The sequence below is a fragment of the Mesoplodon mirus genome (genome assembly GCF_964341445.2).
Source record: "Mesoplodon mirus genome assembly, chromosome: 13".
NCBI lineage: Eukaryota > Metazoa > Chordata > Mammalia > Artiodactyla > Ziphiidae > Mesoplodon > Mesoplodon mirus.
Genome location: NC_138989.1, coordinates 25950408 through 25978055, shown reverse-complemented (window position 1 = coordinate 25978055; position 27648 = coordinate 25950408). Strand labels below are relative to the sequence as shown.

Sequence of the window (27648 nt, the reverse complement as noted above, 5' to 3'; positions counted from 1 at the left end):
TCCCTGTAGGAAAAAAAATGCATGGAACCAGGAGGCAGCTCTAAGGGCAGGGAAACTTGCCTTCCTGCCCCTGAGGCTGGGCTGGCCCTAACCCCCGACTTTGCCTGCCCACCCACCAGGTGATGCTCCCTGTTTACCTGGGTGAGCCGGTCTCTCCTGAGATGCTGACAGCCACACTGGCAGAGTTGGACGTGACCCTGCAGGTGCTTGAGGACAAGTTCCTCCAGAACAAGGCCTTTCTCACTGGGCCCCACATCTCTCTGGCTGACCTGATAGCCATCACGGAGCTTGTGTATGTGAGTGCTGTGGGCGGTTGTTGGGGGGACTAGGCAGGGGAGGTCCTGGGTGGCTGCTGAAGTCCTGCTTACACTGCCCCACCTGGCCATGGGACTGTGCTTATGTGTAGAAACCTTCTGGAGTTCTGTGGCTTCCAAACCAAGTAGATGCTGCCATACTTGGCCTCACCCATCCACGCCCATCCTGTCCCCTGTCTCCCTACAGCCTGTGGGTGCCGGCTGCCGAGTCTTTGAAGGCCGACCCAAGCTGGCTGCGTGGCACCAGCGCGTGGAGACGGCAGTGGGGGAGGTCCTCTTCCAGGAGGCCCATGAGGTCATCCGGAAGGCCAAGGACTCCCAGCCTGCAGACCCCACCATTAAGCGGAAGTTGATGCCTAGGGTGCTGTCCATGATCCAGTGAGCTGGGAAGCCTCTGCTCTGCCCTTGGCAGTTCACAAAGCACCTTCCTTTCCATGTCCCATGGGAGGCAGACCCAGAGAGCAGGCGTGACTTTCCTGAGTCCCATTGCCCCTCTGCTCCCTGGGCCAGGTCCCCACTCATCTTCCACAGCTGCCTAAAAGCCACGATGAGAATGGCATACCCAGACCTTGTCTCCTTTAATCACTGCATCTTCTTTTCAGTTTGGGAAATAAACCTGGGCTCAGCCTGAGCCTCTGCTTCTAACTCTGACGTGTGGTTTATTTGAACTTCCTTCTGTCCTGACCTTGGTCTTGGCCTCTATTCAAAAGACAACCCCCTTTCCTAGGCCCCATGGGTCAGCTTCCCCCGATGGTTGTCAAGAGTGAAATTAACAAATGCCCCCTTGCCTTCTAGTTCTTAGAGAAAGACAGCAGGGGTATCGGGCATCCACTGGTGTTGGCTGTAGGCATGCCAGCTATCGCTTTGCTGGGCCAGTCACCCAGGACGTGGCCCTTTGGCACCAAGTATTGTAAATCACAAGTCCTGCATCTGTCCTGAGGAATTGGTCGGGAGGGGAAATCCAAACAGCAGCTCTCCTGGTCAGGACTCAGTCATGAGGGGCCTTAAATGCCACACTTAGGAGCTGCAAACCATGAAGAGGAATGGAATGCTCAGCTTGCATTTTAGAATAATATTCTGGCTGCTGTTGGGGGTTGGACTGGACGGTGGCCAGGGAGGAAGCAGGGAGATTTGGATATTGCAGTAATCTGGCCAAGGGTGACTTGTGGAGGAGGGCAGTCCACTGGAGGGGGCGGAGAACATGGCCCCGCCCTGGGGGGATAAGTCTTCTATAAACTGGGAGCCTGGGGCCCAGGAAGGCCAAGCTATTCTCAAGTTTTGCAGTAACCGATCCTCTTGCCAAGGGGCTTTCTCTGGGTCTTGGGTTTGGGGACAGGGTTTTTTATCCAGGAGGCTTGCTTAGAGAATGAGGGCATCACAGCCACAGACTTCAGCAGCTCCAGGCTTGTAGTTGGAGGGGTTTGGCCCTGCAAAGGAAGTGGGGAGGTTCCAGGCCCCCCTGCAAACCTCTAGATGGGCCCCACAGGGCTTCTGCTTTGCTGGAGGGATTAGCCGGGAGTGTAAGGAAGGTTGGGGAGGGGCGGCTTCCTGAGGTGTGGACCTAGTCTTTGCTGGGTGCAGAGGCCCACACGCCCTCCCCAACCTCCACCCTGTGCATTGGGCCCAGGGGAGGCCGTGGCACTTCCTTTCTCCTCCTCTATTTGTGTTCCTGGGGACACTTAAGTCCCTCCTCTTTCAGCCCCCTCCGCGAGTGGGGGAAGGTGGCTTGGGCCAACACTTCCGACTCTAAATTCACTGAGTGTCTGCGCTGGAAGTGCCCTCGACGTCGTACCCCAGTATCATCCCCCCGCCCCATTTGACTCAGGTAGACATTGAGGTCCGGGTTAGGGGACTGACCTGGCGGCGAGAAACTGTCAGAGTCCGTCTCCCTGTACCCTCCCCACCGGGAAAGGGACCCCAGCCCAGAACCCCGGAGAGGGAAGGCGGGAGAGCGAGGCCGCAGCTGATTGGTCCAAAGTTCTCCGGCACCATCCAATGGGCGGGGAGGGCGTGGCCGGGCTCGATTAATTAGGCTGCGCGCGGCCGCCGGCTGTGTGGCGGGGACTCCCTGCCCGCCGCTTTTGCTTCAGTCCTGCACTAATCCTAACCCCCGCCCCCGCCATGGGCCTGCAGCTCTACCTGGACTTGCTGTCCCAGCCTTGCCGTGCCGTCTACATCTTCGCCAAGAAGAACGGCATCCCCTTCGAGCTGCGCACCGTGGACCTGCTCAAAGGTGGGCCCGGCAGGCAGGCCCGGGGTCTGGGCCCCTGTGTGCACACGGACTCCCGGGGCCCCACGGTCAGGCGGCCAGCGCAGACAGACGGCAAGAGACAGACTCCAGTCGGAAACCGTGGCTTCGCCTATAAGTTGTGTATTTTCAGAGTCTTGACCTTTGCCTAGTAAATACTAACCGTTCTTCAAAATACAGGTTAGGAAGGAGCAGAGCAGGTAGAGAGCAGTGGGGGTGTGGGGGTGTGGGGGTGTGGGGCCGCGGGAAGTGGAGTGACAGCTCCAACACCTCCACACCTGGGCTTGGAGAAAACAGTGAGCTGCCTCCTCATTCCCAGCGGAAGCAGCCCCCATCTCTGGAGTTTCTGGGTCTGCTGGCAGGAGGAGGTTGGACACCTGTATCTGGTCTCCTCTTTACTCCTACCTATGCCTGCCTAGGTCCCCTCCACTTATACAGAATGCGGGGAGGGGGCAGGGCTGTAACTGGACAGTAGGATAAGCTCTGGATTCAGAGCCCCTTCGGCAGGCCCGGAGGGAGACCCCTGCTTGGCTGAGCCTGCCCACCTTCTGCCTCTGGTGCCCCAGCGTGAGCCACCAGCTGCTTTGATGCCAGCTTGCTCTGACTTTTCAATGCTCCTTGGGGTGGGGGCTGGGCACAGAGGCAATTTCTAGAGGGAGAATGGGTAGGGGTGATTTCCGTCCATGCAGTAGAAGGGCATAGAGGCCCACAGGCGGTCCTACGGCCAGGCTGGATCCCGGCTCCCCTGAAGCCCTCCGACTCCACATACATTACTTGGTGTACCCTCTGCACTGGCCCGGGCCAGGGAGGTATGCAGATGTGATTCAGACCTGGGAACCCCTGTGGGGGAGGAGCCTTGAAGGTTTGGCACAAGAAAGAAAGAGGAGCTGACCTGCAGGAGGTTGAGTGGCTGAGTCAGGCAAGTATTGCTGGTGAGAGCGAGGTTTGCTGAGGGCCGGGAGCAGGTGTGGCTGGAGCTCTGGGGTGTAGACAGGTCACCCAGTTGGCATAGAGAGGTGGATTGCAGTGGACAAGCCTAGAGCCCAGGGAGGAGGCTAGAGTGTCTGATGCATGGATGGAGTTGGCCAGGGCTGGGATGGATTACAGTTGCAGTGAATCACCCTCCTCCCAAGTCCAAGCTGAGATGCTACTTGACCAGGTTCCAAGGTGGGGTGGTGGACACAGGAAGGGGGGACCTCTGGCAGGCTCAGCAAGTGTGATCCGCTGACCAGCAGAGTGGCCTCGTCTTCTCTGTTGCCCCACCTGGATGGAGGCCTCAGAAAGTTGGTGCCTGGACATTGGGGTAGGGGTGGGCAGATACCTCAGAGGGCTCAGAGTTCTCCCCACCTGCCTCACTGGTCTCTCCCACAGGCCAGCAATACAGCGATGACTTTGCCCAGGTGAACCCCCTGAGGAAGGTGCCAGCCTTGAAGGATGGGGACTTCACCTTGGCTGAGAGGTAACGGGTCCCTTGGCTGCACCAGTCAGCCATCTGTGTGTCCACCATTGATGGCTTGGATCGTGGCTTGTGTGCCTTGAGCCCCTTACCAGCCCGAAGGTGGAGAGTGGGTTGAAGTCAGCAGAGCTGCCCAGGGCTGGGAGGGGCGCCTGGTCTTCCTCCTGTTGCTGTCCCTGCCCTTGAGATGTTGGGGAATGGTATTGGAGTCGCTTTCATCCTTCGGGACACATGTTGGGCACTGCTTCCTCATGGGAGATTTCTCTGAGCATACGCCCACTTTCTGAAATCTCATGACATTTTGTTTTTCACTTGGTGCCCTTAGTTCTGATGATAGGATGGCCCAACATAGAGCTGTATGATCCTGGCTGTCACTTAACCTCTCTGAGCCTCACACTCCTACTCTGTACCAGAAACAGTGAAATGTTCCACCCCCAGGAGCTGGGGAAAGATGTGTGAGGACCAGGGACCGGCCTCACCCAGGGCCTGGCCCCTGTGGAATGGTTAAAGAGTGACTGGGGCATGTCCCCTGCAACCACCGTGTCCCCCAGTGTGGCCATCCTGCTGTATTTGACCCGCAAGTATGAGGCCCCTGACCACTGGTACCCCCAGGACCTGCAGGCCCGAGCCCGTGTGGATGAGTACCTGGCGTGGCAGCACACGACCCTGCGAACAAGCTGCACCCGGACCATGTGGCAGAAGGTGAGCTTCAGAGCAGGGAGCCCTTCCTCGGTGACCAGGGGATGGTGCTTTCTGTCTAAAGCATTCTATTCAGACCTGAGACCTGAGAACACTAAATTCTAGAATGCCAGAGATGCTCCAGGGCAACCAACTTGTTTCCCAGAGGGGAAACCAAGGTACAGAGCCTGGGAATGACTCCCCCAATATGTCTTGATTCCTGAGCTGCTGGAAATTAATCTTGTGCCCTTTTGCACATTCCAAGCTGCCTGGGAATATTGTCTTTTGGGAGAGAAAAGAATCAAACCTTCACTTTGCTACACATGTACTTTCCAGATGGAGAGGTGTTAAGCGAAAAACCTCAAAGTAGGAAGAAATAAGATATTTCACTAAATGTTGATCTGATTTCTGGGTATGCAAGGATTTATAAGCCTAGTAACAGTGGGAGACTTAAAGAAAAGGCTAATCAATTTTACACAAAATCTGTGTAAGAAAAAAAAAGAATGAAAACAAGCAAAAAAAAAAAAAAACCTGGGAAAGATCATGGCAAAGAAATGTTAGAAAGAACATTAAAAACAATTTATTTTTATTTTTGGCTGCATTGGGTTTTCGTTGCTGCGCGCGGGCTTTCTCTAGTTGTGGTGAGCGGGGGCTACTCTTCGTTGCGGTGCGCGGGCTTCTCATTGCAGTGGCTTCTCTTGTTGCAGAGCACCGGTTCTAGGCGCACGGGATTCAGTAGTTGTGGCATGTGGGCTTCGGTAGTTGCAGAGTGTGAGCTCAGTAGTTGTGGCGCACGGGCTTAGCTGCTCTGCGGCATGTGGGATCTTCCCAGACCAGGGCTTGAACCCGTGTCCCCTGCACTGGTGGGTGGATTTTTAACCACTACGCCACCGGAGAAGTCCAGAACCCACATGCTGCAACTACTGAAGCCCGCGCGCCTAGAGCCCGTGCTCTGCAACAAGTGAAGCCACCAAAATGAGAAGCCCGCACACCACAAGGAAGAGTAGCCCCCACTCGCCGCAACTAGAGAAAGCCCGGGCGCAGCAACGAAGACCCAACGCAGCAATCAATCAATCAATCAATCAATAAGCTTAAAAAAATAATAAGACGCTCTTAGAAGCCCATCAAAACACAGGAGAAAAATGCGCAGAAGAAACCAGCAGAGATGTAACTGAAGGACAGGGAGAAAGGGTCAATAAATGGATGAAAACATGTAACTTCAGTAAAAATCAAGCAAATGCACATTAAAAGAGCATGCAGATACCATTTTTACTTATCAAACGTGCAGAGGTTTTTGAAATGTGAACTCTGAGTTATTACTGGTAAAGCACTTACATAGTGTCTGGCACAGAGCAGGCTCCCTGTGTGCGTGAGGGAGTGTGAGTTGGCCCCTGCTGCATGTATGGAACCACTGTTCTGGGGGCCCATTTGTTGTTGTTGTTGTTTTTGGCCATGCAGCTTGTGGGATCTTAGTTCCCTGACCAGAGATGAAACCCAGGCCCTCGGCAGTGAGCGCGGAAGTCTAACCACTGGTCTGCCAGGGAATTCCCTCTGGGGGTCCATTTGGCACAAAGAAGCTTTCTATAGCTTTACAAGCTGTGGTGGGGGAGGAAGCCCGGTGCATTTGAGGGCAGAATGGAGAGAAGTCCAGGAAAGTGAGTGTAGATGTTTGCTACTCAGAGTGTGGGCCATGGGCCAGGAGCATGAGTGTCACCTGGGAGCTTGGAAATGCAGAGTCTCAGGCCCCACCCAGGTGTACTGATAAGGACCGTACACTTGAATCACATCCCAGAGGGATCTGCACGCACATTCCCATTTGAGAAGCCTGGGGTGGAGTGGGAGGTGGGGTGGGAGAGGATGGCTTCTGCCCTGTGTTGAGGCCTTTGCAGTGAGGGCACTAGGGAGCCATGGAAGGCTTTATGCAGGGAGAAGATATGGGCAGACTGGGATTGCTGAAGTATCCCCCGGCTGCCCGATGTGATGACCCAGGAAGAGGTGGAGGCTATCTGTGCCTGAGTAAGGGATATGGCCTGGGCTGGTAGTGGCTGTGGGTCGGAAATGGTAGATGGGAGTGAGGAGAAATGCGGAGGATGGCTGATAGGTGGAATGAGAGCAGGAACCATGCTGGGCCTTGGGCAGACCCTGAGCCCTCCCTCTGCCTGCCCGCCTACCAGATGTTGTTCCCTGTGTTCCTGGGCCAACGGGTGCCCCCTGAGACACTGGCATCTACTCTGGCCGAGCTGGACAGGTGCCTGCAGCTGCTTGAGGACAAGTTCCTGAAGGACCAGGACTTCCTGTCTGGGCCTCACATCTCAGTGGCAGACTTGGTGGCCATCACAGAGCTGATGCATGTGAGTGTCGTGGGGTGGTGGGCCAGCTGGGCATTGGGGTACCCTGGGAGAGAGCCAGTGTACCAGCTCACATTGCCCTTTCTGGCTGGGGGGCCCTGGGCGGGTCACTTCCCCCTCTGAGCCTCAGCATCCTCATCTGTAAAAAGGGGCTTAAAAACCCCACCCTGCAGGGATATTGAGCAGCTTCTCGGTATTTCCTGGAGGAGAACCTCCAGCCTATCACCCGTGTGGCAGAGGAGGGAAAATCCACCCAAGGGATCCCTAAGTTGGGACATGCTGCCTTGTGCTTCCCTGGGTCCCACCCCTCCACCTGGCTCCCTCTCCCATAGCCTGTCAGTGCTGGCTGTGACATCTTCAAAAGCCGGCCTAAGCTGGCTGCGTGGCGCAAGCGCGTGGAAGCCGCGGTGGGGGAGGACCTCTTCCAGGAGGCCCACGCGGACATCATGAAGGCTAAGGACCTGCCTCCAGCCGACACTGCCATGAAGGAGAGGCTGAAGCCCTTGGTGCAGCTTTTGTGGCAGTGAGTACCAGGTGGGCCTGCAGAGCCACCGTCGTCGGAGCTCTGTCCTCAGAATAAAGAAATGGCACTGCCTCCCCTCGGCTGTGAGTGAGACACCTCCGCAGAGTCCGGTCCGCAGTGCCTTCCACACGCCAGTCCTGTGTTCCTTCTTCTGTCTGCCTGCCAACTTCACCCTTACCCCTTGCACGCTGACTTCCATGTGACCTCTGGAAATAGCTTTAGTAAACACAGATGTGACCCTGACCCCCGGCCCTCTCCTGTTTGAAACTTAGCCTGGTGCCTCACTGCCCTGAGGCTAGAGGACAAAGGACGAGTCACTGAACTTTACATTTGAGGCCTTGCCCCCGTCCCTGCAGGGCACCCCCTCTGGTTTCCCCCAGTAGCCCACCATTTTCCTGGTTCCACCCCCCCACCCCAACACCAACTCCCAGCTTCCTCCTTGGCCTCCTGGCCTTGGCTCAGCCTATTTCTGCTGCCTACCGGGCTCCCCCTCACCTTTCCTGCCTGGTGCTCTTCCTGGTCTTTTGGCATTTGTTACCACGTCCTTCTCCAGGGAGAATTCCTCCAACTTCTCACCCTAGGCCAAGTCAGGTGACCCCTCTGGGCTCCTCAGCCCCAAAGCTTCCCTCCCTCAGTCCTGGCAGGGAGCTGGTTCCATGCCCCCTGGACTGGCACATGTCACAGTTGACTTGGTAAAGAGAGTCACAATCAGGAATCACCTCAGTCTCCTAGGTCTCTCTCTTCCCTCCGGGGTGACGCTGTCTCCCACAGGTGGGGTGCAGGGCTGGTTCATGAACCTCCTTGCAGGGAGGGAAGTCTCAGGTTAGTTCCTGGCCTCCTGGTGCTGCTGAGGGGTTTTGCTCTCCCATGCCTACTCGTAACCCCGGCCACTGTCTTCTCCACGCTACACCCTGGGTCCCAGACTTGTCACCTGTCCCTCAGGATGGTCACAATCTACCTGTCTTGTGTCCTAGACCCTCTGATATCTGAATCATGTAATAAACGAAGGAGACAGGGTCATCGACAGACAGAGCCTCAGCCTGCCTGCCTCCCATAGAGGCTCCTTTAATATGTGCACTTAAATAGAATTTTAGATGTGTAATTGAAATTGTTCATATACACCCATACAATTTCAATTATCTTTGTCATTTACAATTCAGACAACTTTACAGCACAGATGAGAGTACCATGTTTGGCTACCTCAACAGACTTACACAGTTTTTTCATTTTAATTAATTAATTAGTTTGGCTGAATTGGGCCTTTCTTGCTGTGTGCCGGCTTTCTCTAGTTGCGGTGAGTGGGGGCTACTCTTCGTTGTGGTGCGCGGGTTTCTCATTGTGGTGGCTTCTCTTGTTGCGGAGCATGGGCTGTAGGCACACGGGCTTCAGTAGTTGTGGCCTATGGGCTCTAGAGCACAGGCTCAGTAGTTGGGGGCACGGGCTTAGTTGCTCCGTGGCATGTGGGATCTTCCCGGACTAGGGCTCGAACCTGTGTCCCCTGCATTGCCAGGCGGATTCTAAACCACTGCACCACCAGGGAAGTCCGACTTCCACATTTTAAATAACAACTTTTGTTTCACCTATAAAAGCATAGGGTCCTGTAAACATTGCTGGTAATTCTACTGGGACTTGGCAGCTCTCACCCCCCGGTGGGCTGTCCTTCACCGTGAGGCAAGGTTGGCACAGGCACAAGAGGCCACAAAGGTAGATGTCTTTGGGGGCCAGGTAGGGATGCAGGGAGCCCGAGGGTCTCTGCCCAGCCCCACTCGAGCCCACATGTATCACCAGGTGTCCTGATCAAGAGAAGTGCAAATTCACACATGGAACGTGAAGTTGCCTGACTTGGAGGCAACCCATTTAAAAATAATTTTAAGCCTCCGTGACGATGTAACGTTTTTAGGGTGGAGCCTGGGGAAGGCTCCTACAGGTGTGTGTATTTGGCGGGGGTGTTCAAACCTCCATCTAAATATTGGCTAAGAAGCGGACGACCGCAGCAGCGCCGGCAAGCTGCAGGAGACCGGAAACCTCGGCCAGTGTGGCTGGAGCGGGGGGCGGGGCCTGGCGTGTGGGCGGGGCCCGGAGCGGCCAATGTCTCCTTGGGGGTGGGGTTACTCGGAGCCGGCCAGGCTACAGCACTTCCGGAAATCAGCGCCGTCGCACGCGGAGACTGTGGGCCGAAGCCGGGGGTGTAGTCTAGGCAGCCAATGGGGGGCGCTGTGTATCTTCCCAGCCAATGAGGAGCGGGTTTCCGCGGCGCCCCGCCCCTGCTCCCTACAGCCCTACCCTGGAGATCACCCACCTGGACTCCGTGCTTTCTTTCTCCCTGGCGGCCTTTCGCGCGCCTTCCCGCTAGAAATGCCGTTCGTTGAGCTGGACACGAACTTGCCCGCCGCCCGTGTGCCCGCGGGACTGGAGAAGCGGCTCTGCGCGGCCACTGCCGCCATCCTGGGCAAGCCTGAAGACGTGAGTATGGGCAGGGGAGCACGGAGAGGGAGGAGGTTGGCGGATGGCGTCGGGCTCTGTCCGTGCCCCGGCTTCCCCACCGCGACCCTGACTCTTCCGCGCCCGCCGCCCGCCAAGTTTGACCTCCCGCTCTCCAAGACCCCGCGGCCCCACCCGGCACGTCTGCTCCCTGTCGCCTTGCCCAGCCATGACCCCGACGTGACCTCCAAGGACCCCGGCCTGTGCCCCCAGCCCTGATCCCGCGGGGCCCGCGCTCCCCCACTCCGCGCTGCCCGGTCCTCAGCACATCCCGGCCTACACCGGCTTCAGGCGAAACTTTCGTGTCCCCGCAGCGCGTGAACGTGACGGTGCGGCCCGGCCTGGTCATGGCGATGAACGGCTCGGCGGAGCCCGGCGCGCAGCTGCTCGTCTCCTCCATCGGTGTGGTGGGCACGGCCGAGGAGAACCGCGGCCACAGTGCCCGCCTCTTCGAGTTTCTCACCAAGGAGCTGGACCTGGCCCAGGACCGGTGCGTAGGGGCAGGGAGAGGACCCTCTTGGGACTGCTGCGAGACGGGGCAGGGATCCGACTTGAGGCCCTTTCTAAGGCTGGGGAAAAAATTAATTCCCCACCCTTCGCTAGAAAGATGTGGTGCCGCAGGGCCCCTTGCGACCCCCGGTGGTGGGCCCACCTTGAGAGTGGTAGTGGAATTGAGTGAATTCCTGGCTCTGTAGTGGTCCCTGTGACACCTGGGCAAGGTGTGGCCTCCAGGACCTCAGTGTTTCCATCTGTGAAGTGGGAAGGCTCTCCTTTAACCGCTCCCTGGGGGTACTGCATGGGATGGCACTATACTGCACCTGCCTTGACACCTGGTAGGGCAGGATGTTGCTACCCTGACAAAACCAAGGCCATTTATCATCTGCCTTCAGGCTTCCCCACATCTTAGGGAAACAGGTGTAATTTTCTAGAGCTTCTCCAAGCTGGTTGAGGAATTCTGGGTATGTCCTGAGGCTGTGACCTTTGGGCCTATGGCCCAATTCGGTCCCAGGTAAGGTTTCTGGGAGGGCCACAGAGTAGTGGAAAGAGCATTGGCCTGAATGTCTGGAGACCTGGGTTCTGGGTCCCATGCAGCTGGAGGATCCAGACAAACCTGGAAGTGAACCACCTCTGGTTTGTAGCCTTCTCTTCTGTGAATAGAGAGGCATGGATTAAACAATTCCCAAGAACACCTACAGCTCCCAAACCTGGGATTCTGTGGCAAGGTTAAAGTTTCTTCCTGGGTGAAAAATATTCCTGAGCCAAGTCCATGCCTACGAGGAACTAAGTATATGAGAAGCTTGAAAGAACCTTCCAGAATAGAGCCTTCATTGGCCCAGGAAGGCTGGTGAAGAATGGTTACTTCTGGGGGGTGCTTAGACCTGGTCCTCAAGCTGGGGAATGCTAATAATTCTAACAACATAAGTTATGTGTAATTTACCATGTGCCAGATACTCCATGGGTAACTCACATGCCTGATCCCATTTGATCCTTAGAAGTTTTGTCCCCCTCTCCACACCCCTCGTGTGGACGTGCCATCCCCATGAGGTAGATACCTCCATTATGCCTATTTACAGATGGGAAAACTGAGGTTGTCACATATACCTCCTTGGTCCCAGGCTATCCCAGGTATCCTGTTTCTTTACAAGGAACTTCCTATCACTTCTGTGAGAGGGGCACACTCACTCACTCCACAGACATTACAGGGGTGGTGGGGGGAGTCACCCTGTGCCTGGCCTTCTTGAGCCAGGCTTTGCGAAAACAGGCAGCTTGGGCACTGCCCATGCCCCCATGGGGTCTGCAGTTTGGAAGACAGGGCTCCCCTGTGAACCCACAGACAGAGCATACAGTGACCACAGAGGCCGCCATGTTGAGAGTCTGTTCTTGGTGGGTGGTGATGATGTGCGGTCACCATCCCAACCTTGACATGCCCACTGCCCTGTCGGGGGTTGGGCAGAGAGCATTAATGGGTTGAGACAGGCTTGCAAAATGCCTGGTGGGCTAAGGCAGGCTGGCCTGGGAGCCCATGGTGGGAGTACCTGGCTAGGGGTCTTGAAATGTGAGGCATTAGCCAAGGAGCTGATGACATCTTTTTCTCTGTCTCCTGAAGGATAATTATCCGCTTTCTCCCCTTGGAGCCCTGGCAGATCGGCAAGAAGGGGACAGTCATGACCTTTTTATGATTGGCGTGGAGGGCGTCCAGGGCATCTGTGAGCTGGCAGCCCCTTCCAGAGAGGCCTCCTGGCAGAGTGAGGGCCTGGTGGATACCAGTTTCTGGCACCCCCACGTGCAGACAGGCCTGTGACCTCACGGTCCTCTTCCCCATCCTTATGACAAATAAATGAAGAGCGTTGTCTCTCACACATGACTTCTCTACTTCCCTTTATCCTCCTCCGGCATTCTGGGCCACCCTGGGCAGCAGGGTTGGTTTATGAGGTGGGGACCTTAGGGAACCTGGGAGGTGGGATGTTCCTGTCTCCAGGGCCTGTTTCATGTCTTGTATCTCGGCTGCCCAAATCAGAGGGTGGAGGGCTCAGCCTGGAGGCCCTGCTCCCAATGCCTATGTTCAGGCTGGTGGGGAGGAGCTGGCAGCTGGTCCAGCCTGGGCCTTCCTGCAGACTCTGCTGACCAGATGTTCCTGTCCTCAGCCTGGGCTTCAGGGACCTTCCCTGGACATTGCCAAACTTCACCTTCTCCTGATGAGGATTCAGTGTAGCTGCACGCCTTGCAAAAATCCATGTCCCAGGGCTTCCCTGGTGGCGCAGTGGTTGAGAGTCCGCCTGCTGATGCAGGGGACATGGGTTCGTGCTCCAGTCTGGGAAGATCCCACATGCTGCAGAGCGGCTGGGCCCGTGAGCCATGGAAGCTGAGCCTGCGAGTCTGGAGCCTGTGCTCCACAACGGGAGAGGCCACAACAGTGAGAGGCCCGCATACAGCAAAAAAAAAAAAAAAAAATCCATGTCCCAGAATGGCAAACCCAGAAATGGAACATCTGCTTCTAGAAATGAAATGAATGGGATCCCGCACCCCCATCTAAAGAATATACCATACTTTTGCATTTTAGAGGATATACAGGTGGGGTGGGGGTAGCCCAAAGGAAGTCACCTTTTCAGTTTCCTTCCGGATGCAGAGTTTACATCTCTGGGTGCTATGTTTCTCTGCACAATTAAAGCTTTGATCATCCTGTGCACCAATGAAATACTAAATTGAGATTTGCAGTCTATGCAGTCCACCTGGTTAATAAGTTAGTTTCCAAAAGAATGTGCCTGTGCCTGCTGTGTTTACCTGACCACCGCTGAGGACTTAAAGGCTACAGCTTGGAGTTCCTTTCCCTGGCTTGCTGTCCCAGCTGTTTCTGCTCTCTTTCCTTCTGCCAACATGGATGTCTTGCTTCCCAAAGGGGCTCAGGGAATGTTTGTGGGTTGAATGCAAATGAATGGTTGAAGTGCCTAAGGAGGGGTTTATACCTAACCCTTGCCTGGACCATAAGGTAAGAGCCTCCGATCTGGTCTCCCCAGCTTCAATCTCTCATCCCCACTATTGTGAGTGATGTCACCTGTTTGCTGTGAGGACTGGCCCCTCCCCCCACGTGGGCATTACCTCTCCCCGTTGTGGCCCTTAATTTTTCCCCCTGATAACACCATGCTGCATGAGGCTCCTGCATGGCCAGCAGTGTTTCTCAACTCAAAACCTTGCCACACAGCTAGCTCCCTGCTGCTTGCACCACCCTCCCCATCTTTTTTCAACTTTCATTCCAGAGCATCTTTCAAGATACAACTCAGTGGTGGGAACTGCATACAAGGTTGCAAGTCATCCATGAAAGTTTGAAACCATCTGTTTATGCTCTGTTTAACCCAACCCTGCCCCTTATACTCCTCTCAAAAATCAAAGTTGGCGACTCAATTATTTTTTTATCTACTAGCATATCATTAAAGCTTTACTGTACTGAACTGTCTATGAGTTCTTCACCATGGTTTTACTGTCTCTAAATAAAGTCAAAGAAAAAGCCGTAACATTCGTTCTTTAAGTCATTCTTGCTGGACTCAAGCCGCTATGAATGTCAACCAGTGTGAAGCACTTCCCTAAAACACTTAGCTCCCAAGAGCGTTACCTCTGTGTCCCAGGCCCTTGTCAGAAACCCGTCAACGCTGGGCCCTCCTTCCAGTTCTGTTCTGTCACTTCCTCCCCGGTCCGTTCATCCCCCGCTCCCCCTCCCCCTTTTTCTTTTGATTCAGTAGTTGCTTGTATCTGTGACTTTTAGGTTTTTCAAATCCTTTTCGGAACGAGATGAGGTCCAGGTAATGTGAGAATGCTCTTCCGGCCCCGGTTCCCTCCAAGTGCCCCCAGGTTTCCACGGCCTTCAGAACACCTGTCGCAGGTTGTAACAGTAGTGCGGCCGTCACTTGGCAGCTGCTGCGGGCCAGGCCCCGAGCTCGGCGCTTCCCGGGTACGACGAGCGGTGGGGAGGGAGCGGGCGGGATTCGGGCAGCAGCGGGCGCTGAGCCCCCAGCCGCGCTCAGGCCGAAGTGCAACGTTACACCAGCCACCTGCACGGTCCTCGCGCGCCAGCTCCGCGGGGCGGTGCGTAAGCGCTTGCCGACTGGCTGGTGGAGCCGGCTCCGGAGCCAATGGGAGCGCGCCTTGTTGTGAGGCGCGTAGCCGGCAGGCGCGGGGGTCCGGAGGACAGGCGGTTGCCGTGGAGACGCCTGGTGAGTTCGCTGGCAGCGGGTTTGGGGCGGCCCCGGGTGGGGGCGCGGCTCTGCCCTGCCGGGGGCGGGGGTTTGAGGGGCGGCGGTCGCGGGGTCCGGCCGGGCGGACGCTGGGGCTCCTCGTGGGGAAACTGAAGCCGGGACCCGGAGTGGCCCGGCTGGGCCCCGCTGCCGCGCGGGCCTCTCGTCGGCTCCTGCTCGTCCCGGGGGGCTGAGAGGGGCTCCGCGTGGGGGCAGGGGTCACAGTGGCCGCAGCGGGAGCCGCCGTCCGGTCTGCGACTGCGGTGCCGGGCCCCGCGCTGACCACCGCCTCACGTCCTTCTACTTCACCTTCACGGCGGCGCTGCGCGGTGAGCGCCCCTCATGGGTGGGAGGATGTGCAGCCTCTTGTCCCGAGTCCCCGGCTCCCCCGCGGGCCATTGGCTCAAAACTGCAAGCCTTGACTGCCCCACCGCCCCGAGGAGGCGGACCCGGGCCGGATCGAGCTTCCTGATGCTGGGGCAGGTGTCTGCACAAGGGGCTCTGGGGGCCCCTCCACCCTTGGGGGCCTGGGTTACTACAGGTCGTGCTGTGTATGCGGATTCCATGCGGCTGGGCTTCCTTCTGGGTGACTCATAATCGTTCTTAGAACTGGAGTATCCTCGGAGTGGTCTCGTTCAGGGGTCGGCAAACTTTGGTTGTAGATATAATGATTTTTATAATAGTATTATGTCTTGTGGCTATAGTAAGTATGAGTATACTTATAATAGTATAAGTATTCGGGTGCTATACTTTACTGAGTACTGTGGTCGCAGCCAAAGACAGTATGTAAGAGAGTGGTGGTGTTTCAATAAAATTTTATTTAGGGACACTGAAATTTGAATTTTATGTAAGTTTTATGTAATTTTCACGTGTCACCAAGTTTTTCAACCATTTAAAAATGTAAAAATCATTCTTTGCTCTTGGGCTGTATGGAAACAGTAGGCTAGTGAGCTTGCAGACGCCTGATTTAGTCCAAAGACTCATGCAGTAGAGGAAACTGAGACCCAGAGGGGGTATCTTATGCCATGTCGGTCACACAGCCGGGTAGTGCCCCAACTGAGCTTAAGACCTATTCTTCCTGACTCCCAGGCCAGAGCCTGCTAGGAAACATCACCACTTACCACTGGATCAGGGTACGAGGTGCTCAAAGTGTGCTGTTGTTATGTGTTCTGAAGGACCTGAAAACTATAAAGAGTTTGAAAACTTGTGAGGTTTAACTCCTGAATGTGCTGTTCTGAGAAAAAGCAACTGTTCTGCTGGGAGACTGAGAAATGAGTACCAGATACTTCCCTTCTCATCTTTATACAGTAGCTTTTTTTTTTTTTTTTAAACTCCTTTTTGTGGTTTCTAGGGTTTGTGGTGAATAATATGGCTATGGTCCTCATTCTCACATTGCTTACAGATGATAAATATATAATCTTAAATGGTTATTTCTTTGTAAAGTTTTTATTTTAAACTACTTTGTGTGTGTGTGTTTTAATTGAAGTATAGTTGATTTACAATGTTGTGTTAGTTTCAGGTGTACCGCAAAGTGATTTGGTTATACGTACATATTTATCTATTTTTTTTCAGATTAATTTCCCTTATAGGTTATTACAAAATATTGAGTACAGTTCCCTGTGCTATACAGTAGGTCCCTGTTGGTCATCTATTTTATATATAGTAGTGTGTATCTGTTAATCCCAAACTCCCAATTTATCCCCCCCGGCTTTGGTAACCATAAGTTTGTTTTCTATGTCTGTGGGTCTATTTCTTTGTGGTATATAAGTTCATTTGTATCTTTTTTTTTTTTTTTAGGTTACACATATAAGCAATATCATATGATATTTGTCTTTCTTTGTCTTACTTCACTTGGTATAATAACCTCTAGGTCCATCCTTGTTGCTGCAAATGGCATTATTTCATTCTTTTTTGTTTTGATATTTATTTAATTTATTTAGTTTCCTTATTTTTTTGTCTGCGTCTGGTCTTAGTTGCGGTACACGGGATCTTTTGTTACAGGGTGTGGACTCTTGGTTGCGGCGCGTGGGCTTCTCTCTAGTTGTGGTACACGGGCTCCAGAGTGCGTGGGCTCTGTAGTCTGTGGCACGCGGGCTCCCTTGTTGAGGCGCGCGAGCTCAGTATTTGTCGCCCGCGGGCTTAGTTGCCCCGCGGCAAATGGGTTCTTGGTTCCTCCACCAGGGATTGAACCCGCGTCCCCTGCATTGGAAGGCAGATTCTTTACCACTGGACCACCAGGGAAGTCCCTCATTCTTTCTTTTTTGGCTGAGTAATATTCCATTGTATAAATATACCACATTTTATTTATCCATTCATCTGTCGATGGACATTTAGTTTGCTTCCGTGTCTTGGCTATTGTAAATAGTGCTTCAGTGAACACTGGGGTACATGTATCTTTTCAAATTATGGTTTTCTCCGGATATATGCCCGGGAGTGGGATTGCAGGCTCGTTTGGTAGCTCTATTTTTAGTTTTTTAAGGAACCTCCATACTGTTCTCCATAGTGGCTGCACCAGTTTACATTCCCACCAACAGTGTAGGAGGGTTCTCTTTCCTCTACACCCTCTTCAGCATTTGTTATTTGTAGACTTTTTTTTTTAACACTTTATTTAATAATTTTTATACATTTATTTATTTATTTTTGGCTGCGTTGGGACTTTGTTGCTGCACGCGGGCTTTCTTTTTAGTTGCGGCGATGGGGGGGGGGGGCTACTCTTTGTTGTGGTGGGTAGGCCTCTCGTTAAGGTGGCTTCTGTTGTCGTGGAGCACGGGCTCTAGGTGCGTGGGCTTCAGTAGTTGTGGCACATGGGCTCAGTAGCTGTGACTCACAGGCTCTAGAGCGCAGGCTCAGTAGTTGTGGTGCACGGGCTTAGTTGCTCTGCGGTGTGTGGGATCTTCCCGGACCACGGCTTGAACCCATGTCTCCTGCATTGGCAGGCGGATTCTTACCACTGTGCCACTAGGGAAGCCCTGTAGACTTTTTAATGATGGCCATTCTGAGTGTGTGAGGTGATGCCTCATTGTAGTTTTGATATGCATTTCTCTAATAATTAGCAATGTTGAGCATCTTTTCATGTGTCTTTTGGCCATCTGTATGTCTTCTTTGGAGGAATGTCTATTTAGATCTTCAGCCCATTTTTTTATTGGGTTGTTTGTTTTTTTTTGATATTGAGCTGTAGGAGCTGTTTTGTGTATTTTGGAGATTAATTCCTTGTCAGATGCACCATTTACAAATATTTTCTTCCATTCTGTAGGTTGTCTTTTAAACTACTTTTAGATTTAGAGAAAAGTTGCAACAATAATACAGTGAGTTTCCATGTGTCTCTCATGCTGCTTCCCTAATGTTAACATCTTATGTAATCCTAGCACAATTATTAAGAACAGAAAACTAGTATTGATACAATATTATTAACTCAACTACAGACTTGGTTGGAATTTTACCAGTTTTTCCAGTGGTCTATTTTCATCCCAGGATTGTATCCAAGATCCCGTATTGCATTTAGTCATTTCTCCATAGTCTCCACCTTAGTCCTTAACAGTTTTTTAGTCTTTTCTTAACTTCTTGACCTTGCTACTTTTTAAAAGTACTGATCAGTTATTTTGTCTGATATCCCTCAGCTTAGGCTTGTCTGATGTTTTCTCATGATTGGAGTGAAGTTATGCATTTTAGGCCAGAATAACACAAACATGGTGTCCTCAGTGCATCGTATCAAGGAATTCAGGAGGTAGACATGTTTCATTACTGGTGATGTTTACTTTGATTGCTTGGTTTAGTTGGTGTCTGCCAGGTTTCAATACTGTAAAGTTACAATTTTTTCCCTTGTAGTTAGTAAGTATCTTTGGGGGAGATACTTTGAGAGGATGCAAATTCTGGTTCTGGAAAATCTATACCCACTGACCTTAGCATCCATCTGTGGATCTTTGTGGCATTTGCCTAAAGGTAATTATGGTTTTTTCCTTCTGCATTTATTCATTGAAATTCAGTTGAAGGAAGAGCTATTCCTTCTCTCATTTATTTATTTATTTGATTATTTATTTGTATCAGTATGGAACCAAGGATATTCATTTTATTCTGTGAGCTAAAATCTAATCTTACCCTTATTTTGTTGCTTACTGTTTGGCTTTGGCTATTTAGGGTCTCCTTCAGGTTAGCCGCTGTGTCCTATCAACAAACCCTCATCATTTTTTTGAGTACTTACCTTCTGGCGCCACAAGATGTTCCAGGCTCATCTTGTATTTTCTCTGCCCCAACCCTGGAATCGAAGCTCCTCTTTGTCTTTAGCCTTGAGGTATCCAGTCAAGATACTGTTTTATACAGGTTTTTTTCTTTTCTTCCTTATCCTCTTCAGTGTGGTTATGCTATTTGTGATACAACAGGTTCATTACTAGTATTTATATTCCATTTTGGGTCCCCCCTAGATCCTAGTTGATTTTTATTGTTTATTTTTGGAGTGTGACACGTGACTGTGGCTCTCAGAGTCAGAGCTGTGCACAAGGTATACGCAGAGAAGGGTCCTTGCCTCCGCATCCCCTCCACCTCGTTCCCATTCTCCCCTGCACCCCTTCCCACTCACCTCCTGTAACTAACTTATGTCTCTGGTACCTGGATTAGCCTTTCATGTTTCTTTTGCACAAAGAATAGATGGTTGTGTGTTTTCTTATATCCTCTTCTTTCTTATATGAAGGGTGGCATGCTATAAATATTTGTATTTGCTCTTTTTTACTTAACAGTATGTCTTGAAAATCACCCTGTATCTGTTCATAGATATCCTATTCATTTTTTAAATTTTTATTTATTAAATTTATTTATTTTTGGCTGCTTCGGGTCTTCATTGCTGCACGCAGCTGTCTGTAGTTGCGGCGAGCGGGGTCTATTCTTCTTTGCGGTGTGTGGGCTTCTCATTGTGGTGGCTTCTCTCGTTGCAGGCTTCAGTAGTTGTGACATGAGGGCTCAGTAGTTGTGGCACACGGGCTTAGTTGCTCTGCAGCATGTGGGATCTTCCCAGACCAGGGCTCAAACCCGTGTTCTTAACCAGTGTGCTACCAGGGAAGTCCTTCCTATTCATTTTTTAAAAAACAGTTTTATTGGGCCTCCCTGGTGGCGCAGTGGTTGAGAGTCCGCCTGCCGATGCAGGGGATACGGGTTCGTGCCCCGGTCTGGGAGGATCCCATATGCCGCGGAGCGGCTGGGCCCGTGAGCCATGGCCGCTGAGCCTGCGCATCCGGAGCCTGTGCTCCGCAACGGGAGAGGCCACAACAGTGAGAGGCCCGCGTACAGCAAAAAAAAAAAAAAAAAAAAACAGTTTTATTGATATATAATTTATATACCATACAATGCACCCATTTAAAGTTTACAATTCATTGGTTTTTAGTATATTCACAGAGTTCTGCAGGTATCACCACAATCAATTTTAGAACATTTTTATCCCCCCAAAAGGAACCCTGTGTCTATTAACACTCACTTCCCATCACCTCCTCCCCCAGCCCTAGGTATTCACTAATGTACTTTCTGCCTGTGTAGATTTGCCTTTTCTGGACATTTCATAGTAATGGGATCATACGGTGTGTGGTCTGTTTCTGCTTCCTTCACTGAGCATCATGTTTTCATGGTTCATCTGTGTTGTCAGTACTCCATTCCTTTTTACGGCTGAATAATATTCCATTGTACAGATAGACCACATTTTATTTATCCATTCATCAGTTGATGGACATTTGGGTTGTTTCTACTTTTTGATCATTATGAATAATACTGCTATGAACATTTTCTCACTAATTTTGCAGCTGCGTATTGCTTCGCTGTGTGGTTGTATCATAGTTTATTTATTCATCCACTCTATTGTCTGTGGCCATTTAGGTTGTTTCCAATATCTTGCAGTTGCAAACTGCTGCGGGTGAATAACCCTGTGGTATGTATTTTTATGTTGTTCAAAGTACATCTTCAGGGTAGATTCCCAGAACTGCTGGGTTGAAAGGTAAGTGTAACAAGGTAACAAAGGTCATTTTGTTAGCTATTGTCAAATTCCTCTCCAGAGAGGTCATACTAATTTGCATTCCCACCAGCGATGCCTGAGAGTAGTGCCTGTTTGCCCACAACCTCACCACTAGGGTGTGCTTTCCTGCCTCACTTTTGGCCAATGTGGTAGAGGAGAAATGGAGTTTCAATGTTGTTTTAATTTGCATCTCTCTAATTATTAGTGAGTTCCAACATTTTTTCATATGTTTGAGAGCCAGTTGTATGTCTTTTTGTGTGTGTGTGAATTGTTTGCTCATATCTTTTCCCCACTTTTCTATCAGGCTTTTGTTTTTCTATCCTTTGGGATTTTTTTTTTAAACTTTGGTGAAGTATACTTAACATGAAACGTACCACTTTAACTATATTTAAGTGTGCAGTTCCATAGCATTAAATGCATCCACATGGTTGTGCAATCATCACCAGCATCCACCTCATCCTCCCAAACGGAAACTCTGCCCACTAAACAATACCTCCCCATCTTTCCCTTCCGCCAGCCTTGGCAACCACCATTCTACTTCCTGTCTTTATGAATTTGCCTATTTTAGGTACCCCATATAAATGGAATCATAGTTTTGTTACTGGCTTATTTCCCTTAACATAATGTCTTCAGGGTTAATCCATGTAGCATGTGTCAGAGGGTCCTTCCTTTTTAAGGCTGAATCTTACTCACAAGGGTTCTAATTTCTCCACATCCTTGTCAGCACTTGTTAGTGCGTGTGTGTGTGTTTTACTGCAGTCTAGCAGGTAACTCAACATCCTGGTCTATTTAATACTGTCCAGCAGAAGAAAATAACTAATTTCAATTTTAAACAAACGAAACAAAAGGAAGCAAAATCTCTCCACAGCTCTTTCAACAAAGAACGGGAGCAGTTTGCTAGAGCTGCCAGGCATCAGTGTATGGCGAGGGAGGAGGTGGGGGTGCTGAGGGCACGAGGCGCGGGTCCCATGCTGGTCTTCAGGCAATATACGCTGCCTGGGTAGGGAGCAGGGGTGGAGGGAGGGCCTTCCTTCCTTAGTCAAGAATCTGACAGCTGAATCGGTTGCTGTGAAGCCTGATCTGTCCACAATCAAAGGCACATGTGGAAATCCACTCCCAGAGAAGAGTGAGTCCTTGGGGAAGCTGGTTTGGCCTCTGAAATGTCGACTGAAAAACACCACCCAGAGTTGACGGGGACTTCATTCTCTCCCTTCGCTCTTCAGAGGGGCACTGCCCCTTGGGATGTGTGTGTGTTTTCCCTAGGTACAGGGTTTTAGTGCTATAGTTTCTACTTTTTTTTTTTTTTTTTTTTTGCAGTATGTGGGCCTCTCACTGCTGTGGCCTCTCCCGTCGCGGAGCACAGGCTCCGGATGCGCAGGCTCAGTGGCCATGGCTCACGGGCCCAGCTGCTCCACGGCATGTGGGATCTTCCCGGACCGGGGTACGAACCTGTGTCCCCTGCATCGGCAGGCGGACTCCCAACCACTGTGCCACCAGGGAAGCCCTATAGTTTCTACTTTTATCGTCTTTTTTTTTCCAGATTGTATGGTGGTCACAGTGCCCATCGTAGCATAGTTTATGGTCAAGCAGCAGTTTCCAGAGTTAATCAGCAGAATTCTTTTTTCTAAATGTGGAGCCCAGGAGATAAAATAGCTGTCAGCCTCGTGGGGTTTGCGTCTTCCTCGTCTGCGAGAAGACTGTACTTTCTTTCTTCCTTGTAGGAACTCTTGGAGAACTCAGAGCCCATTGTGAAGGTCGTAGCCGTGAGCTCTGTTGGCAGTAGCAGTGGTCATTTTACTTTATACATGTGGAGCACGTGTTCAGTCTCTGCCAAGGCTCATTTCCACTGCCTGCTGGGCCCGTTGGGGCCTCCTGCCAGCCTCTCAGGTGGGACTCTTCCTGGCTCCCTCCTCTGCCCTGACTGGTATGTTCCGTGGTGCTGCCTCTTCCTCCCCGCCCCGCAGGCCAGAACCTCCGCTGTTACCGGCACCCCTGCTGCTCCCTCCAGCCTCCCAGGGGCCCCGTTCTGTGAGTTTGCCTCCTGGAACGTGTCCCCCCTCTGTCCCCAGTGCCACTGCCCCAGCCAAGCTCCTGGCATCTCTTTGTTTAATAGCAGCACATAGTTCACAGACCATGCAGCTTGCCTATGTAGGGTATACAATTCAGTGAGTGTAAGTGTATCCACAGAGTTGTGCAACCATCACCACCATCGATTTCAGGACATTTTCATCACCCCAGAAAGAAGCCCTGTACGTGGTCGTAGTCACTCCCCATGTGTCCCTCTCCCCTAGACTACTTTCTGGTTCTGTAGATTTGCCTGTTCTGGACATTTTGTATAAATGGAATCAGACAATATGTGGCCTTCGTGACTGGCTTCCTTCATTTAGCGTGCTTTCAAGGTTCATCCATATTGTAGCAAGTACCAGTGCTTTAATTTGTTTTATCACTGAATAATAATCCATTGTATGGACATACCACATTTTCTTTATCCATTTGTCAGTTGACGGACATTTGGGTTGTTTCCACCTTTAATCTGTCATGAGTAATGCTGCTGTGAACATTCATGAACAAGTTTTGGCGTGGACATGTTTTCATTTCTCTTGGGGGTGGAATTTCTGTGTTTGACATTCTGAGCAATTGCCAGACGGTTTCACCATTTTTCGTTCCCATCTGCAGTGGATGAGGTTCTGATTTCTCCACGTCCTCACCAATCCTGTCATTTTTTTAGCAGATTTCACACTGGTCTGCCTACCTCTAATTTTTTTCCTTTTATATGTCCCTCCCACCCTCCAGGCCCCCTGCCTCTGCCTCCCCACCCTCCACCCCACTGCTGTCCCTTCCTGGGGCTTAACACAGGGCTTCCTCCTTCACCTTCCTCCATCCCTTCGAATGACTTGTTCTCTACCTCTTGCCTGTGTTTCTCTTTATTTCATTCAACTTTTGAAAAAATAATTGTTTATCGATCTGTTACCTCTGCTGAGCAGTGAGCCCTGGGGGCAGATGTCGGTCTCACTCCCCTCTGTCCCTGGCCCCTGGTCTGGCAAAGGTGGGCACTCCGTCCCAAGGACCAGGGGCTCCCCGGGTGACAGACTGAAGAGCCATCCCAAGGCCCACTAGCCTGTGTGCCCAGAGCCGGGAGGCCCGTGGGTTTGGACACGGGTTCCTGATGGCCTGGTGCTTCCCGGGCCCTCCCTCAGCCTGTTCTGCTTCCTCCATAGGAGCCGCGTGGGCTGGCACTGCCCTGCCAGTGCTGGGCAGTGCTGGGCAGTGCTGGGCGGTGTGCCGAAGCCTCTGACTATGGTACGTGCTGATGCTCACCTGCTCTGTGGTGCTCCGGGGCGAGGGGCGTGTTCTTGGGTGGGCCCTGAAGGCTGTCCGAATGGGACAGCCTTCCTCCCCAGAGGGCTCTTGGCACCCTCGAGGGTGTGGGTGCCTGCTCTCCTGTTGGGTGGTTTGCAGGGCCACATCACCATGGCTAGAGAGGCACACAGTTACCCCGTGTCATTGGAATCTGTTTTTCCGATGCCTGGGTCTTCTGCTGTGTCGGGCCATTGCTGGGGTGTCCCCAGCCTGTTCCTTTTGTAGTGGACATGCTCCCTGAACAGGTTGGTGTGGTTCCCTCAGAATGTCCCAGTCCTCCTTTTCCTCTGCATCTGGGGAGGCCGTAGCTGTTTGAGGCCGAGTGTGTTACAGAGTGTTGTGAACGTTGTGGGTTATTGAAGAGATGAGACACGTCTCATCTAAAAGCAACTCTTCCATCAAACCTCTGCTTCTAGATTCGAATCGCAGCCTTAAATGCCAGCTCCACGGTTGAGGATGAGCATGAAGGAAGCTTTAAAAGTCACAAGACCCAGACAAAGGAGGCGCAGGTGTGTGGTCCATGGACTTCTCTGTAACTGGACCTTGATTCTCATTTCTGTGGTGGCACCATGTTTCAGATGCATCCCGATGTCTCCTGAATGGGAGTTTAGAGGAAAACCCTGTTTACAGAGGTGGCTGGCTCTCCATCTCCTGTTTGACCTGCTTCACTTAGAGAGGGTCACACTGAGGATGGTCACACTGTTTATTCTGAGTGTGCGTGGGCCCTTCTGCAGCTGGGGCTGGCTCTTCACTCAGCCGGTCGTCTTTGTGGGCCTCAGGAGCTGGCACACCCGGGGGACGGCAGCACGTCACTTTCCAGGGGGAGGCCCCGGAGGGTGCTGCCTAGCCCAGGTCTCACTGGTGGTCTGTGGGGAGCACGGATTCTTGGTCTTTCCTCTCTGCCACGAGGCCCGGCACCACTTCCATCCCAGCCTGCCTGCCTTCCTCTCGGCCGTCTCTCCCCCCACATCCTACGCGAATATAACAAGGGTTTGCTGGGTCTCTGTTTTCCCTGGAATAAGCATACACCTCCCCCTTCTCGGGAGAAGCCAGGACAGTGTGGAGCCCTCACAGATGCTGCTAGTCAGTGGTCCCCGGCCCTCAGGGGTGTCAGTGGGGCTCAGCCTGCCCAGTGCCCCCTCTGCCCCTCCCGGCAGCGAGCAGGCTGGGGCAGAGCGGCACATAGAAAGCAGTGGAAGCCTTCCCTGCTCTCTCTTGGAGTCCCTGGGTTATTACGGCTGGTGGGGCCGCTCTCCCAGAAAGCGTCAGCGAGACTCACAGAACCTTGGCATTACTCTGCTCTGTGTCCTCAGCCTGCCTTCTGCTGTTGCTTAGACTCAGGTGAGCCCGTGCTGCTCGTGTCTCCTTGGGGGCGCTGCTGAGGGGCTCTTCTCCCAGTGATGAGCTCCTGCGAGCTTGGAGCATTAGGACTGTTTCCACCACCGAGCGTGCAGCTGACGAGTAACATGGCCTTGACGGCAGCCCCCTCTCACACATTGTTGGCTTAAAAAGACAAACCTTTGTACTGTGTGAAAATGTGTCCTGTCTTGGTTTGCAGGAAGCAGAGGCTTTTGCCTTGTACCACAAGGCCCTGGATCTGCAGAAGCACGACCGGTTTGAGGAGTCCGCCAAGGCCTACCACGAGCTCCTGGAGGCGCGCCTGCTGCGAGAGGTGAGGCCCCAGAGGCCCTCTGCCCCCAGCTTCCCCGCCTGTGGAGCGTCCACCTCGCTGGCTTGCTCTGAGGGTTGGGTGAGTCCAGAGAAGCATGCAGAACTGTTCTAGGTGCAGAGTAAGAGCTCCGTAAATGCCAGCTGCTCTTCCTACTTGGTCTTGACGGCTACTCTGCCTAGTGCAGGTGCATTGTCCCCAGTTCACAGTGTGGAGGTGGAGGCTTAGCGAGGTGGTGTTGGCTCAGAGCCATGCAGCTAGTGAAGCATCAGAGCTGGGAGTGGCGTGTGGGAGCCGCTGGCTGGCTTACTGATGCTGTAAATGTCACCATCTAGGCTTGGGCCCTCCGGCGTGGCGGTAGTGCCGGGAGGGTTCCCTCTGTGTCTTTTGGTGCCCAGAGGGCCCGCAAACCGCCTCTTGGTGGTCTGGCCTTTCTCCTCTGTGTGCTCGGAACTGGGGGGTCCTTAAAGGACATCTGGGGCCACACTTGCATTTTCCAGTGGAGGGTGGCACTGGACTGGCCCAAGGGCCTGTGGCAGAAGCCAGCCCTGAAGCCAGGTGTCCTGCTGACTGCCGGCTGAGGCTTCAGGGCCTGGGTGTCACTTTGCTCCTCTGTTTGCTTTGTTCTCAGGCAGTTTCGTCTGGTGATGAGAAGGAGGGGTTGAAACACCCTGGGCTGATGCTGAAGTACTCCACGTTTAAGAACCTGGCCCAGCTGGCCGCCCAGAGGGAGGACCTGGAGACAGCCATGGAGTTCTACCTGGAGGTGCTCCCCTCAGCCGGGTCTTTGGGAGTTCTTGGGGGAGGGGTGGGGTTGTGGTCTGGTTGGTTGAAGAGTGTGTGGTGCTGTGTCAGCTGTAGTGCCCGAGGCCACAGGCAGTGGGTGACAGTAGCAAGTTCAGAGAGGGCTGCATGTGTGTGCTTCCTCTGCCACGCAGGGCACACATGACCATGGGTGATTGCTTCATTTCTCTGGGCCTCCAGGTCTACACCATAGAGTTGGAGTGATATAAAGAGGGTGCTGAACACAGAGCCTGACCCCTGGCACCCAGTACCTACTCAGAATCGTACTGCCATTATTTCTGTCAGGCTGGCTTACCTGTGTGGGCCCCTCTGAGGTGCCAGCACCATGCACGTGCTCACCCTCATGCCATCTGGCAAGGAGGGCGTCTTTATCCTCATTTTAGGGATGAGGATACTGAGGCTGGCAGTCACGCTGCTGGGCAGTGTGGGAGTATGGATGTGAACCCACGTCTGCCTCCCACCCATGCTGTTTCTAGAATCCCAGAAGGCTTCTGTATTTTCTTTTAATTCTACTTCTTGCACTTCTTTTACATAGCAAATATGTAAGGAGTACAGGTGTTCAGAGTGACAAAATGTATTAAGAACATGTTCTGAGTTAGATAAATTGGTCCACGTGACTTCCCTGTCATTCCTTGGGCAGTCTGGGTGGCTGGGCTGGTGCTGTGCCCTCCTGCCACCACGGATGCCCGCTCTGGGGAGCTGACTGAGTGTGCCTCTGCTGTGCTGCTACCAGGCGGTCATGCTGGACTCCACGGACGTCAACCTCTGGTATAAAATCGGACACGTGGCCCTGAGGCTCATCCGGGTCCCCCTGGCTCGCCACGCTTTTGAGGAAGGGCTGCGGTGCAATCCTGACCACTGGCCCTGCTTGGACAACCTCATCACTGTCCTATACACCCTCAGCGATTACACCAGTGAGTGGGGTGTCGCTGCTTTCTGCCATGTGCTCGTGCATTGGGACCGAGGAGGGCGGGAGGCCTGGATGAGCTCGGAGCCAGAGTTAACACCGAAGTGCTTTCTGCCCCACCTTCAGGGGAAATGGAGATGCCTT

General features: G+C 52.6%; 3 protein-coding genes across 8 annotated transcripts in view; all 3 read left to right on the top strand.

Moving 5' to 3' along the window:
* The first annotated feature begins 70 nt into the window (after window positions 1-70).
* LOC309814815 (glutathione S-transferase theta-1-like) lies at window positions 71-7852 on the top strand. 3 transcript variants are annotated; one of them, XM_082640960.1, is made up of 6 exons: window positions 71-296; window positions 2448-2547; window positions 3934-4021; window positions 4570-4720; window positions 6871-7047; window positions 7377-7829. In XM_082640960.1, the coding sequence occupies exons 1-6, from the start codon at window positions 123-125 to the stop codon at window positions 7569-7571; spliced, it is 885 nt and encodes a 294-aa protein (XP_082497086.1). In that variant the 5' UTR covers window positions 71-122; the 3' UTR covers window positions 7572-7829. The 3 variants fall into 3 exon arrangements, with proteins under 3 accessions (XP_082497086.1, XP_082497087.1, XP_082497088.1); XM_082640962.1 differs by lacking the exons at window positions 71-296; window positions 4570-4720; window positions 6871-7047 and having other exon boundaries at window positions 2387-2547; window positions 7377-7852; XM_082640961.1 differs by lacking the exons at window positions 2448-2547; window positions 3934-4021; window positions 4570-4720; window positions 6871-7047; window positions 7377-7829 and adding an exon at window positions 502-959 and having other exon boundaries at window positions 120-296.
* A 1965-nt stretch (window positions 7853-9817) lies between these two features.
* Window positions 9818-12413, top strand: DDT (D-dopachrome tautomerase). The gene is made up of 3 exons (XM_082641338.1): window positions 9818-10030; window positions 10363-10538; window positions 12156-12413. Exons 1-3 carry the CDS (start codon window positions 9923-9925, stop codon window positions 12226-12228), a joined length of 357 nt encoding a protein of 118 aa, XP_082497464.1. The 5' UTR covers window positions 9818-9922; the 3' UTR covers window positions 12229-12413.
* Window positions 12414-14666: 2253 nt separating this feature from the next.
* Window positions 14667-27648, top strand: part of CABIN1 (calcineurin binding protein 1) — a 102583-nt gene continuing 89601 nt past the window's right edge. For 3 of the 4 annotated variants that reach the window (XM_082640400.1, XM_082640399.1, XM_082640397.1), the window contains exons 1-6: window positions 14667-14754; window positions 23983-24064; window positions 24541-24633; window positions 25683-25796; window positions 26425-26559; window positions 27331-27511. In XM_082640400.1, the coding sequence (XP_082496526.1) occupies window positions 24062-24064; window positions 24541-24633; window positions 25683-25796; window positions 26425-26559; window positions 27331-27511 (526 nt within the window). In that variant the 5' untranslated portion in view covers window positions 14667-14754; window positions 23983-24061. Of the gene's footprint in view, window positions 14755-22537; window positions 22652-23982; window positions 24065-24540; window positions 24634-25682; window positions 25797-26424; window positions 26560-27330; window positions 27512-27648 lie in introns of those variants that run through there. The other variant, XM_082640398.1, reaches the window with a different exon arrangement.

Coding starts and splice junctions, on each gene's coding strand:
- DDT (XM_082641338.1), top strand. CDS start 9,923: ATGCCGTTCGTTGAGCTGGACACGAACTTGCCCGCCGCCCGTGTGCCC. Junction 10,031..10,362: donor TCCTGGGCAAGCCTGAAGAC/GTGAGTATGGGC, acceptor GTGTCCCCGCAG/CGCGTGAACGTGACGGTGCG. Junction 10,539..12,155: donor CTGGACCTGGCCCAGGACCG/GTGCGTAGGGGC, acceptor TGTCTCCTGAAG/GATAATTATCCGCTTTCTCC.
- LOC309814815 (XM_082640960.1), top strand. CDS start 123: ATGCTCCCTGTTTACCTGGGTGAGCCGGTCTCTCCTGAGATGCTGACA. Junction 2,548..3,933: donor CACCGTGGACCTGCTCAAAG/GTGGGCCCGGCA, acceptor TCTCTCCCACAG/GCCAGCAATACAGCGATGAC. Junction 4,721..6,870: donor CCCGGACCATGTGGCAGAAG/GTGAGCTTCAGA, acceptor CCCGCCTACCAG/ATGTTGTTCCCTGTGTTCCT.